Source organism: Pteropus medius, unplaced genomic scaffold, assembly GCF_902729225.1.
Source record: "Pteropus medius unplaced genomic scaffold, Ma_sr-lr_union100, whole genome shotgun sequence".
Taxonomy (NCBI): Eukaryota; Metazoa; Chordata; class Mammalia; order Chiroptera; family Pteropodidae; genus Pteropus; species Pteropus medius.
The window spans coordinates 10,056,566-10,069,991 of NW_024347790.1; the positions used below are offsets into that span (position 1 = coordinate 10,056,566).

The 13,426-nt window shown below is 36.2% G+C and overlaps 1 protein-coding gene across 4 annotated transcripts in view; it reads left to right on the forward strand.

Annotated features, from left to right (window-relative positions):
- Positions 1 to 13,426, forward strand: part of MYO3A (myosin IIIA) — a 186,539-nt gene that overhangs the window by 141,462 nt on the left and 31,651 nt on the right. For all 4 annotated transcript variants that reach the window (XM_039877584.1, XM_039877586.1, XM_039877582.1 and 1 more), the window contains exons 25-28: positions 186 to 391; positions 8,281 to 8,392; positions 10,727 to 10,889; positions 12,408 to 12,531. In XM_039877584.1, the coding sequence (XP_039733518.1) occupies positions 186 to 391; positions 8,281 to 8,392; positions 10,727 to 10,889; positions 12,408 to 12,531 (605 nt within the window). The remainder of the gene's footprint in view (positions 1 to 185; positions 392 to 8,280; positions 8,393 to 10,726; positions 10,890 to 12,407; positions 12,532 to 13,426) is intronic.

Genomic DNA, 13,426 nt, shown 5'->3' on the forward strand with positions numbered 1-13,426 from the left:
TGCCTCTGCATTTTTATGAATAAATCTGCGTTTTTAAAAATATATTATAAATGAAATTTTTACTGTGAATTAATGTATGTGTAACATTCAGTTTTCAGATTTTTTTTTCTTATAATAAAAAGATCTGCAAGCTCATAAATTTTCATGTGCTACACTGGGAAATTTATTTTTGTTTCCTATTATAGTATTCCCTGATGGATTTGTTATCTAAAATGGTGGTGGGTCAACCTCATTTTGTCCGTTGCATCAAACCAAATAATGAACGTCAAGCAAGAAAATACGACAAAGAGAAAGTTCTGCTACAGCTTCGCTACACAGGAATTCTGGAAACAGCAAGAATTCGAAGGCTAGGATACTCACATCGGATACTTTTTGCTAACTTTATAAAGCGGTACGTGGATTTCTTTTTAAGTTTCCATTGCCATTTATATAAAAAGGTCTTCAGAAGAATTATAGGAACCAAAATAGGCATTCTGGGAAGGAGCCATTTTGTTCATGCGAAGGATTATGCATTGAAAGAGAAAATAGCTGGATGTTTCTCTTGTTAGCTGAGAGATTTGGTGTGTGACAGCAGAGGATATGTCACAGGCAGCATGATTGAGAGACCTGAGCTTCTGTACTGAGAAACTGAAGGATCCAGTTCTCGTCCTAGCTCTGCCACTTCCTCTGTGACCATGGCCTATATACCAGTGATTCTCAATGAGGGGATACTCAAAGGATATTTGTTAATGTCTGGAGGCATTTTGGGTTGTCACAACTGGTGGGATCGGGAAGGGGGTGCTGCTGGCATCTACTGGGTAGAGAACAGGGATCCTGCTAAACATCTGAAAATGCCCAGCAGAACCTCATTACAACAAATAATTATCCAACCTAAGAAGGATACAGAACTGCATTTTCCTTATCTAATAAATCTGCCATGACCACCTGATGGAATTGTTACAAGAATCTAATGAGATAGTGTCTCTAAAGGTGATTTAGAACAGGGGTCCCCAACCCCTAGGCTATGGACCAGTACCGGTCATTGGCCTATTAGGAACCGGGTTGCACAGCAGGCGAGTGGCTGGCAAGCCAGCGAAGCTTCATCTGTATTTGCAGCTGCTCCCCAGTGCTAGCATCACCGCCTCAGCTCCACCTCAGGCATTATATTCTCATAGGAGCTCCGGTCCCTGGTGCCAAAAAGATTGGGGACTGCCGATTTAAAAGACATAAAGAATCAATTGAGTATAAGGAGTTCTTTCTGATATTTGAGATTAATGTAAAATGAATTAAGCTATAAATTAATTTCATTAAGTAATACATTAATGGTGATGTAGAGGTTCAATATCTTATGTATTTAATATTTTAAACACTCATGTTTCTGATGTTTACTAATTCTATGATTTTTATAGCCATTAAACTTGAACTTTCAATTTTCAAAAGAGAGGTCTATTACAATTTTAGGGTGAAACTTAGCATTTGAGGAATTCTCCATATGTAACATTCTCTGGCTTTTTTCAGAGTATATAAATTAAGATTAAGAACAAAACAAAGTTTTGTGATTGTACAATAAACTGATTTCTAACTCCCTCCTCCCACCAAAACAAAACAAAATATTGTCATGTCTTATGTCAAGCATTCTTTTACTTGGAATAATCAAGACCTTTACTAAATGGAGTGAGAATTCTAACTCTCCTTGTAAATTTTCATATTTTCAGCAATTCATGGTAGCTCTGGATTCTTTTTTTTCTTTAGAGACTGAGGAAAGAAAATAAAAGGTATTCATTTGAAGTGCTTTGAAATAAGGAAAATCTTACTGCATTTTTATGATGGAGAGCAAAATTACATAAATATGGTGACTTTCGTATTGGCAAATTCTTTATAGTAGTTTAAGGCAGACTTTAAAAATTCAAGTTTTAGAGTTCAGAAGTACAGCCAGCATCTAATCACTGATGTCACTTCTCAATTTAAGAACCCAATTTAAGAACCGAAGCTAAGAAATAAAAAATATTATAATTTCGTATTGGCCAATAGGTAATTAATTCTTCATTCTGTACATGAAAACAGGTAACCCAAAAGTACTTGATAACAGAGGAGTTTCAAATTTCAAGTTAAAAATTGACCTTATTATACTTTTCATTTTTAAAGAGAAGAGTAGATCTTTAACTTGCTTAAATATTAATATAAGTAACATTAATATAATATTGATATAAGTATCCTTATATTTTAGTGACTTTTATGTACAAGGCATCGTGCTACTCACTGTAGGAAATACTGAATTTTTTTTCTTTGATTTTCAGTGGCCTTTAATGTTTTCTTTTTTATTATTATTTTTATTTTTATTAGTTTCAAATATACAGTACATTGGTTAGACATTTATATAGTTTATAAAACGATCCCCCTAATTGCTCCTTCTCTTCTCTGGTTTTCCACCTAGCCATTACATTAATGCTGACCGCATTCCCTGTGCTGTGCTCCCCATCCCCATGACCATCTATCAACTACTACTTTGTACTTCTTTAACCCTTCACTTCATTCTCCTAGACCCCCAAACCCCAACCCCTATGTCCATCACCAAATTGTCCTCTATATTTGTGAGTCGGTTTTTGATTAGTTTGTTCTTTTTGTTCCTTAGATTCTGTATATAACTGAAATCATATGGTATTTGTCTTTCTCTGTCTGGCTTATTTTACTCAGCATAATATCCTCTAGGTCCATCCATGTCGTTGCAAATGGTAGGATTTCATTTTTTTTTAAATGGCTGAGTAATATTCCATTGTATATATGAAGCATAACTTCTTTATCTAATCATCTGTTGATGGGCATTTAGGTTGCTTCTGTATCTTGACTATTGTAAATTGTGCTGCCATGAATATTGAGGTGCATAGATCTTTATGAATTATCGTTTTGGTTTTTTGGGGTGATAAATACCCAGAAGTGCAATTGCTGGGTCAAAAGGTATATCTATTTTTAAATTTTTGAGAAACCCCAGACTGTTTTCCATAGCAGCTATACTAATTTGCAATCCCACCAACAATATATGAGGGCTCCCTTTTCTCCACATCCTCACCAACACTTGTTGTTCTTAGATTTATTGATGATAGTCATTCTGACACGTGTGACATGATATCTCATTGTGGCTTTAATTTGCATTTCTCTGATGATTAGTGACTTTAAGCATCTTTTCATATGTCTATTGGCCATCTGTATTTTCTCTTTGGAGAAGTATCTGTTCAGGTCTTCTGCCCATGGAAATACTGAATTTTAAACTTTAAAATGCAGACATGATCCTAAAGAATTAACAATCCAGTTAAAATTATCAGAACCATCAACATGAAAAATTAATAAGCAGTGCAAGGTAATAAATACCAAGATCCAAGGGAGTGGTACAAACAGTATAAGAAATAGAAGAGAAGGATTATCTCCAGCCGGGCTGCTAAGAGAGTATCAAGAAAAAAGGTTCAAACTGGGGTCTAATGGAGGGTACAGTTTGTGGAAAAGACAGGGGCTTTCTCCGTCTACAAGATGGTGTGTCAAAAGCCAGATGGACTTGAATTACACAGTTTTGGCAGAGTGGGTATTAGTGAAGTGACAGAAGATAAGATGGCAAAACTGACCGGGTTAAAAATATGGCCTTGAATGCCAGAATAAACTTATACTTTCAAAATTATCCATGGTTTTACAATACTGTGAGAACTGATTCTATTTTCTTGATGATATTATAGTTGAAGGTCACTTACTTTGAAGGTCAGAAATGAGAATAAATTCTCAAATGTATTTCAAAGTGCCATGCTATTTATTATAGAATAGCAAATCCCTACGTGATAAATGAGGAGGAGGGAAAACTAAGTACATAGAGAGCATGTGAATGGCTGTTCTGATGACAGGAAGTAAGGCTAAACCTTTTCTCTGTCACTAATTTGAAAGCTGTCGTCAAATTAGCCTTAGGAAGGCAGAGCAATTTGCAAAGTCCCTGTGGAGGTGTAAATAGGACTAAAAGACCTCCCTCTGTCCTGCCTTAGCCTTTGACTAACCTTCCTTGTACCATGCAGAAATTCATCAGATCCTTTGTGTATTCTGTTGAGAAACTCTTCTGTTTGTGACAAAAATGATCTTAAGGGAAGAGACGTAACATAATGATCTTAAAGGAAGTGACACTGTTTTTTTACTGTAGTTATTTCAAATGAAATCTCATATTAAGAAGCTGCTGAAGGTTAGCTCCATTTTCCCACCAGGTACCTAAACACAATGGTTTGGCTCCCAGAGGCCTAATACAGAGCCAGAGCCTATGAAAGGCAGTAGTATAGTGAAGTAGGTAAGTGCACATACTTTGAAGTCAGAAAACCCAGGTTCCAATCCTAGTTCTGCCACTTAACTAAATGTATGACCTTGTTCAAAATTATTTGAGTTCTGTAAATTTCAAGCATCAATTTCTCTCATCGGCAAATAGGAATGATAATAATAGTATATAATTTAATATGTGGTTATAAGCATTAAATAAAATAATATGTATGGAGTTTATTAGTAGAATCGAATGTCCACAATACATATTAGCTATAATTATTTTCATTATTATTTTTACCTCAGCTCCCACATCCCAAAATTACTTATTATGTACAGTGCTGTGGTCTTGAATCCCACAATGTAAACCATGAAGCTATGCCGGCTTTAAAACAAGTCTTTAAACCAAAGGGTACACAAAGCATGGGCCTGGGACTTTCTCTGTAAACACATCTGATCTACCTAGATGTTTATTCCACAGCAAGTCACAGAGGCAGTTCATTACTCATTGAACAAGCATTTAATTGAGCACCCACTATGTTCCAGTCCTTGAATAAAAGATTAACCCTAATCTTAATCCAAAGACAAGTAAAAGAGCTTCTGACTTTAAGAAACTCACTGACTAGCTGTGGGGACAGGGATCTTATTACCTACATGATCATAAAATGTAATGTAAACTCCAAAAGGCAAGGGCGGTGGTCTACTGTGATCACTGCTGTGTCCCCAGCACTTATAAGGGTGCTTGGCACATAGTAGGTGCTCAATAAATGGAGAAAAGAGTAGTGGATATTTGTTTTGTTTTGTTTTTTGTGTGTTTATTATTGTTTTTGTTGTTTGGGATATTTTTAATAAAAGTATGCACAGGGTACACTGAGAGCATGAAGTAGAGATGGCAGAATTGAAGAGGAAAGGAAATTTCTTATAGTAGAAATTCAGATAAAGCAGAGAATCATAAAAGTAATATATAAATATATACTATAAATATACTTTAATTTATAACATCAACATATATTCATTTTGCAATCTTTCGATATAAGCTTAATTTTTTTTAACAAAAGTCAACAGATGAGAGTTTATTGACTCTTTCTTGCATAGCTCTCCATAATCCATGACTTACAATTTTTAGTCAATATTTCTTGAAGTGAAGCAAGATGTTAAAGATACTTGTGAAACAATCACAGAGTTGAATATTCTTGATTTGTATGATTCTTCACAACTTTTTATAACAGCTTTATCCATGTTTAATTCCCTAGTCTTCAAGAACACTTCTTTATGAAGTCTTACCAACACATTTGATACAGTTTTGTAGAAACCTCACTCATATTTCGTCAGATTACCTGATACTTATGTAGATAATGTTCCCTCAAGTGCAACTGGTATAAACAGGTTTGTTAGCAGGAGCAGAGCACACCAGCAGGAGCCACTGCCCTTGAACTCCAGGTGTGCAGCGGACAGCAGTCAGTGTGCCTTACACAGAGAAAGAGAATGTCCGTCAACCAGTTAATCTGTTCATTGAAGATATGTTAAAGAGAGTGTCTAGACTGTTGGAAATGTAGGAGTGAGAATGGAAGGACATGCAGGAGAGAGAATGACACGTACAAAGGCATGGAGTCGTGAGCAAACATGGCCCTTAGGCATAATTTTAAATCACTTTTATGACGGGAGCTCAAGACGTCCATGGAAAATTGCAGAACATGAGGCTGGAAAGGCAGGCAAGGGTATAGAGCAGGAAGGAGCTTTCATCATATGTGGAACCGATTTTAGATGCCTACTTTTCAGCAGGTGTGGCCTCTCCGTTCCCTTCACATCCTCTGCTTCCCAGCTCACACATTTATGTTACCCATCCAGCCTTTGAAAGCACCTGAGTTTGCCATCCCAGCTTAGACCCTGGGAAATTGTTGGAGACTTTCAAATCAGAAAAGGACATGATTGGATTTTCATTTTAAGATAATTCGGACGAAGCTGTGTAAATTGGCTTAGAGAGGGGAGAGAGGAGTGAAAATGGACATAACCAGTGAGGAGGCAATTACAGAAACTGAGGTGAGAAGTGATGAGGGGTAAAGTAATAGCAGTAGGAACAGAGAGAAAGAAACACATTCCAGAGAGATTTTTAAGCTTGGTGGATACACCAAGTGAAGATTACAGAAGGCCAGTTGGAGATATAGAATAAAATCCTTTTAGATGAGAGAGACTTAGGGGGATTGTTTTGTACTAAATGGAGGGAGCCAGAAGAGAGAAAAGGGATTGAAAGTATACAGAAGAGAAAAGGAGGAAGAGATGGCATCTAGAACACAGGAACAGGGAGAATGGATATCTCTTCTGAAGGAGAAGGGAAGAATCAATAGTGAGTGAATGAATTTGTAGTTGGGGAGGAAGCTGGTAGAGCTTGTGTATGGTGACCTCCAGTGCAATAGAGGGTAAGCTTATCTGCTGAGAAGGGTTTAGAGGGCAGAGCAGGTGGGACACATCAAGGGGACAGAGAGATTAAATAGCCATTTTGGGGACTGAGTGAGGAAAGTGGCTACGGACAACAATAAGGATTCTGAGCATCCATGTGGACCCAGCTGAGTCAGGAAATTGCACATTCATAGGGGAGCACACCGTGAATGAATGGGGATTTTCTCTGGCAGTGCTCTGAAGCCTGACATAAGAGCGGAGAAGCAGATGATTGGATGATCCAGGTGTGCCTGTTTGCAGAGAGTGAGAGAGTCAAGGGAGCTCACCAAGGGTGGCTCTTGTGATGAACCATGAGATCCTGACTGGATCTGGGAAAGAGTGAAGCCAGGAGATGGTTGGTGGGCTAAGAGGTCAGAGTGCCTGCTTGGGTCATAGTTCATCCGTGAGTAAGCTTAGTCTTGAAGCAGACAGGCGTGAAGGACGGAGGGAGGCTAACGGGCGTTCCCTGAGGTTTTGCACAGATAGCAAAAGCTGTGACTATCACTTCACTCTACACCGTTCTAGGCCAGGATTCTCCGAGAACCTGACAGAAACTGGTTTGTCTGCAGATTTCGTGGGCTGAAACTTGGTAGAGCTGGGATATATTATTTTTTAGAGGTTTTATCTATGGGCTCATTTTTGGACGAGGAAGTTGGTACTTAGAGAGGTTCCATGATGTGTCCAAGCTGACACAAGTAACTAGTCGAGATTAGACCTTCGCTCTCCTGACCCTCGGCACGGTCTCCTTCTCGTCACCATGCTACTTTAGTCCTCTATACATCATGGCCTCTGTTTTGAAATTCAGAACCTACCAAAGCGCCGCTCCATTTCTTCTGGTTAATCTTCACAGGTTAATCTTGCATCAAGAAATTAAATAAAAATAAAGGAGTGTTTGAAAACTCTAGAAATCTGCCTTTTTGCACAAGATTACTGACCATGTAAACTGTTTTTTCTTCTTTTAATTCACCCTGTTCCCCAATTAGACTTTGTGGTCAGCATGAAAAACTTGTGACCTCTTTCACTTCGCTCCTTCATTAACCCCTTACTCACTTCCTCCCCTCAAGTACTGCTATATTAAACCAACAGAGAAAAACTCCAGCAAAAGACAGGAAAAAAAAACAAGTAAAAACAATGATAGAAGGTATGTGTACAGCGCTGGGAAGTTGTTGTAGAATTAAAGCTCCTCCAATCCAATTTTAAGATCAGTTTCCAATGTTTTTGTGAAGATTAAAAAGAAAAAAAGAATAAAATTGTTCCCTCTGCTTCCTGCCACTGCGGTCCTGCTTAGTGCCCAGAGAAAGGTTACTTTTCAAAAAATACCCAACTAATTTCTTTTTTGAGTGACGGAGTTTTCAGGCAGGATTTCAGTGTTAAAACAGCATTGAAAAGCAACCACTAAACTGGAAAAACAATGCTCAAGTTTACACAAATAGACTTGTCTGGATTTCTGTCAGTCTGGAATTCAGTCTGCTCCAGGGTTGTTCTGAGAATGTTATGTAAAGGATCCCGTCTCTTTCCTTCCCTGCACAGAACTGTCGAATTCTGAACCCTCATGAAATGCTAACCAGCCCTTTCCCCCATTTGAAGGTACCGTGTTCTCTGCTACAAATGGAGCGAGAAGCCACCAGTCAGCCCGGACACCTGTGCCGCCATTCTGGAAAAAGCCGGTCTTGATAACTGGGCTCTTGGAAAAACAAAAGTAATGTTTCCATGTAATTTTCTAGGGAAAAAGGTTAATAATTACATTGGATTTACTGAGAATTATAACATTTTACAATGATTGAAATATTATGGCTATGTACATTACAGAATGTTAGCTTAAAACAGGGGAAGTAAATTGATGAATTAATTCATAAAGGTTTTCTTCAGAAAAATTGCTTTGTGTTCATAAAGGTTTTAAAAAAAAATCAAGAGAACTTTATCTTGAAGATTTATCCCAAAAGATGAAATTTATAGTAAGTATACTTCAAATAGTATCTAAAACAGACCGATATATTTTCTCTATCACCACCAAATATAGTTAAAAATTGTAGAGAATCATAATGCTCTAAGTAGGATTTTTTTTATTCTGTTCTATTTGAGAACATTTTTTTTCTTTTTTTTTCTAATTCTCAAATCTGCTCCCATTATAAAACTTGAAATTTACTGGCGTGAATAATTCACCAATACTAGTAGACTCACTATATGTGTTTGGATTTACTGAGTATTATAACATTTTACAATGATTGAAAATATTATGTTTATGTATTAGATCTGAGACCTGTGAGATCTTAGTTTATTTAGTTTAGATAGAATGAAGTAAACAATCATAACCAATTTTGAATACAGAAGTAAGACTGCTTAACGAAAGGATGCACTGGGCTTCTTAGATATCTCCAGAGAATTATGAGATGAAGATGAGATAAACAGGATACCAGGTCTTAGGACACACAAAATGGATCACTGGGAGAGGATGGAAAAAAGAGCCAGGCTAAAGAAAAGAAGTTCTCATAGACTGACCCCTCAAGAATAACCGCCATCAGCCATACCATTGACACAGAGTGAAACCAACTTCCACATCTGCAAAGAAGTTTATATTAGTTGTGTCTTGGGGAGGGGTGGGAGATGTGGGAGAGGATTTTCATAATGATCAGATGAAAAATTCCTCCAGTAACAATTTAAGGAATTTGTTTCAGTGTTTATCTTAGAGTGAGTCCCAAGAATTCAGTAATCTGTGTTTACTTTAGTATTTAGTAAGGGCAAAGTGTGAGCACTAAAACAATGTGTATTTTGTTCACACCCTTTACTTTGAGATGCTCACAAAGATGTCTTTTGCAGGCTGATTCACAGTCTGAAACACATGCGTAACTTGAAATAGAGTTTTAACTTGTAAAAAGGCCCTTTGCGGTTCCAGTTCCGCATGATATTTGAGTAGCATTTTAAAGCTATTTGTATTTTTCCACTTCACCTTTTCCAACTCATTATGATGGATAAAAGTATTCAATATAGGACCATTTCTAATGCTGTACCAGAAAAATGATGACCTTTTTAAACAGATTGAATTTTAAATGAATTGTCAACAGTAGAATGGACTAAATATATTAACATCGAGAGTCCTGTAGAAATTAAAACTAAATTTAATCAAAACCTATAATGCTAAGCCGTTTACCTGTGGTGTCAAGCTTTCAAGTAATGGAATGCTGAGAGAATTCTGCAGTCAGGGTTACCAGGTCTCATGACTCAGCTGTTAAATTTGAATTTCAGTGACTTTCTTAGTGGATTCAATAAACTCTCTTGGATATGAATTTCATTAGTAAATGTAGCCATTAAAAGAAGGGGGGGAAAAAAACTTCCTATTTCCTGGAGGAAGTTGAAAAGTCTTAGATGAGAATATCTCTAGGCCTTCAGGCTCTTCTGGTACTCCAATTCATTTTGATTTTAAAATAATCGAAAGTCAGCCTGGCTTTCACCAGGGTGGCCACAGGGTCCAGTGAGAAAGTTGTCCGTCCTGCCTGGGGCCCTCTCTCTGCCTTGTTTCTCCACTGACAGCCTTGGAGCCCAGGAGAGGCAGTGCCCCCGCCTTGTTCACCTTTGTGCCAGGACATGAGTACATATACAGGTCTCGATAAACATTTAATAAATGAACTACTCTATCTATAATTGCTTTCTGTCTTAAAAAATAGATTTGTAAGATTTTTAAATTTAGGAAATATAATTGTCTTTTTTGAAAAATAAAAGCATGAAAATTAGCTTTGCTCAGATGCTAAAACTTTGATACAACAGCTCAATATCCTCCACTCTTATCGGTCCATCCAACAAAACCTGTTACAAATAAACAGCGTGATCATCAAACTATATTTCTTCTTAAAGACAGGTTTTCTTCAAGCATAAAAATCTATAATGTTATAGCAACATCCAGGCCAAAGAAGCAATAGGTAGTACATTCCACAATCTAAAAAGATTTAGAATATAATCTATTCTTCAAAACAAAGCACATGACTGTTCACACCTGTGTGCCTTAGTTTTATTTGTATTTTATTTTAATTCTTTCAAGGTGTTCCTTAAATATTATCATGTGGAACAGTTAAATTTAATGCGAAAGGAAGCCATTGACAAGCTTATTCTAATTCAAGCCTGTGTCAGAGGATTCTTGGGTTCAAGAAGATACCAGAAAATACAGGAGAAAAGGAAAGAGAGCGCTATAATAATACAATCAGGTAATCACTCAGACTGTCTCACAATGTAACAAAGTATAATGCTGTGTTTAGATGTGGGCATACAATCGAATCTTGTATACAAGTTCTTATAGAGCTTTTGTGTTTAATTCCAAGCTCTGTTACCTTGATACTTTCTACTAAATGTAAATCAGATTGTTTTAGTGATTGACACTTTTAATATTTGAATAAATGTTTTTTTAAATAAAATAATTTAATTTTTGAATTTTCTGTCAAATATTAATGAAATAAAACTGACTTATTGTGCAAGATACAGTAAGTGATTGAATTAATTACAGATCTCAAGAATCTTATTATTATAACACGTTGGACAATAAGATTTTTTTTATTTTATTCCAAAGGTTACACTGGCCATAGTTTTTGATAACTTAATTAAATCTCATTTTAAAGGGCATTCATTTCTTTCTATTAACTGTAGAGAAATATTTATAATTACATTTCATAAATTTTTATTAAAATATATTCATAGACTGGATTTTGCTTTCCATTCTTAAATTTAGAACCTAATGTGGCTTAGTACAGAATCATTCAAAAATTTTTGACTGCACATTTAGAGTAAAAAACATATTTTTACACACATACTGTGAGCAGTACACTCTGACATTTTCTATTCTGGTTTATTCCATTTCATTTTCAGAGGCTAGATTTAGCCCACTCGATCAATTTTATGATCCACTATTGATTTGCAACCTGTGTTCTGATGAAAACCTAACATACAGGCGAGTCATGTTCCAACCCTAGTTCTCTGCATCCATAATGCGCATTATCATCTCTTGGAATTTTAAGCTCTTAACTTCTTACTGGGACATCAAAATTAAACCCTGTAGTTTGGGATCTAATTTTTTATCCACAATTTCCAAATGGATAAAACACCGGAGGTGGAGGGGAGGTTTTTTAAAACTCATTTGGAAGTGAAACATGACCTAGTAGTTATAGTCCTTTATTCATCCCACTTAGTGAAGATATTGTGTTTTCTGGAGAAGTATTTGTGTTTGATTATGGAGTGCTGCCCCGACATGGGGAGTGTTACAGAATATATGTTATTTGCTCTGAATTACCTTTCTAAAATTAAAAAATAAAGTTTAAATCTGAATTCTGAAATATATCTGGCTCCAAAGATAATTGGCTAAAGTGTCCAAAACATATACTTAGATAATAGAGGATTTCTCTCATGAATAGTTTAACATGGCAAAAATAAAAGGGAAATAAGTATTAGCAGATTTTAACCAAGTGTTACATTTTGACTTTTTCACCAACTTTGCTCCTTTCTATCATTTTACTTTCATGTTAGTAAAGTATACAAAAGATACTTTAATTATTTTCTTGCTATAGCTTGTCATCTAACGAATCCCATATTTTTTTAATGAAACTATTCTATTTGGGGTCTAATTTCATTTTCCTCTTTGACACTGATGATCAAAAAACCATTTTTTTTCTGCTCATTTAAGTAATTTTTTTATTTATTATGATTAACACTACTCTGGGCCTTATATGTTTCAGCTGCAAGAGGACATCTAGTCAGGAAACAAAGAAAAGAAATCATTAAAACGAAAAACACAGCAGTAACAACCATTCAGACTCACGATCTGGAATTTGACTACAAGAAAAACTTTGAAAATAAAAGGTATACGAATGTCATTCATATATCATTTGACACTACAGATTTTTCAAATCTGTAAAGTTGCAAAATAAAGTTCATAGTCTTTCTCGTACCCAACCAAGTTCCTCGTATGCATTAAATGTCAATGAACACCAGTGGCCACTGGGGAGTGGCCACTGGCACTATTTGGGGGGTTCACTGGCATTTCACACTGGTGACCACACTTCCTTCTCAAAGTGTTTTCTTCCTAGGCTTCTGCCACACTGCTCTCTATATTTCTTCTAATTCCAAGTGTCCTTTGTTAATTCCTTCTCCTCTCCCCATATTTAAATCCTTCTCCACATCTAAATATTATCCCTCGACTCTCTCCTTCATTCCCATGGCCTTAATAACCAATATGCCATTGGCTCCTAAGTCGTAATCGAATCTTTAAAGCATAGCACCTCTGCCCTTTTTTCTCTTGAGCATCCATATCTATCTTTCTAAAGTGCAATTAGCAAATCCACCTGAATTCATTTATAGAGTAGGCTTTATGCCAAGCAGTAGGGACATATAGATAAATGAGACAAAATCTTTATCCTCAAATTGCTCAGAGTCATGGAAAAGAAATATAACCAATAAATATATGATCCTACTAATATAAGTTAATTCTGCTATGAAAATGTACAAAAGGCACAGTGGGGACGTGGCCATGGAGGAGGGGAAACTGCCTTGGTTGGTACAGATTACGGGGAGGGAAAAATATCTAGATTTTGCCTAAGCGGTAAAATTTGAATTGATTGAAAATGAGTAAGTGTTCTTCAGGGAGATAATGAGCATTCTAGCCCCAACCCCAAGCCTCTTGCCTCTTTTTATTTTTTTCCGAATTTATTGAGATTTAATTGACATATAACATGTGTAAGTTTAAGATGTACAATTT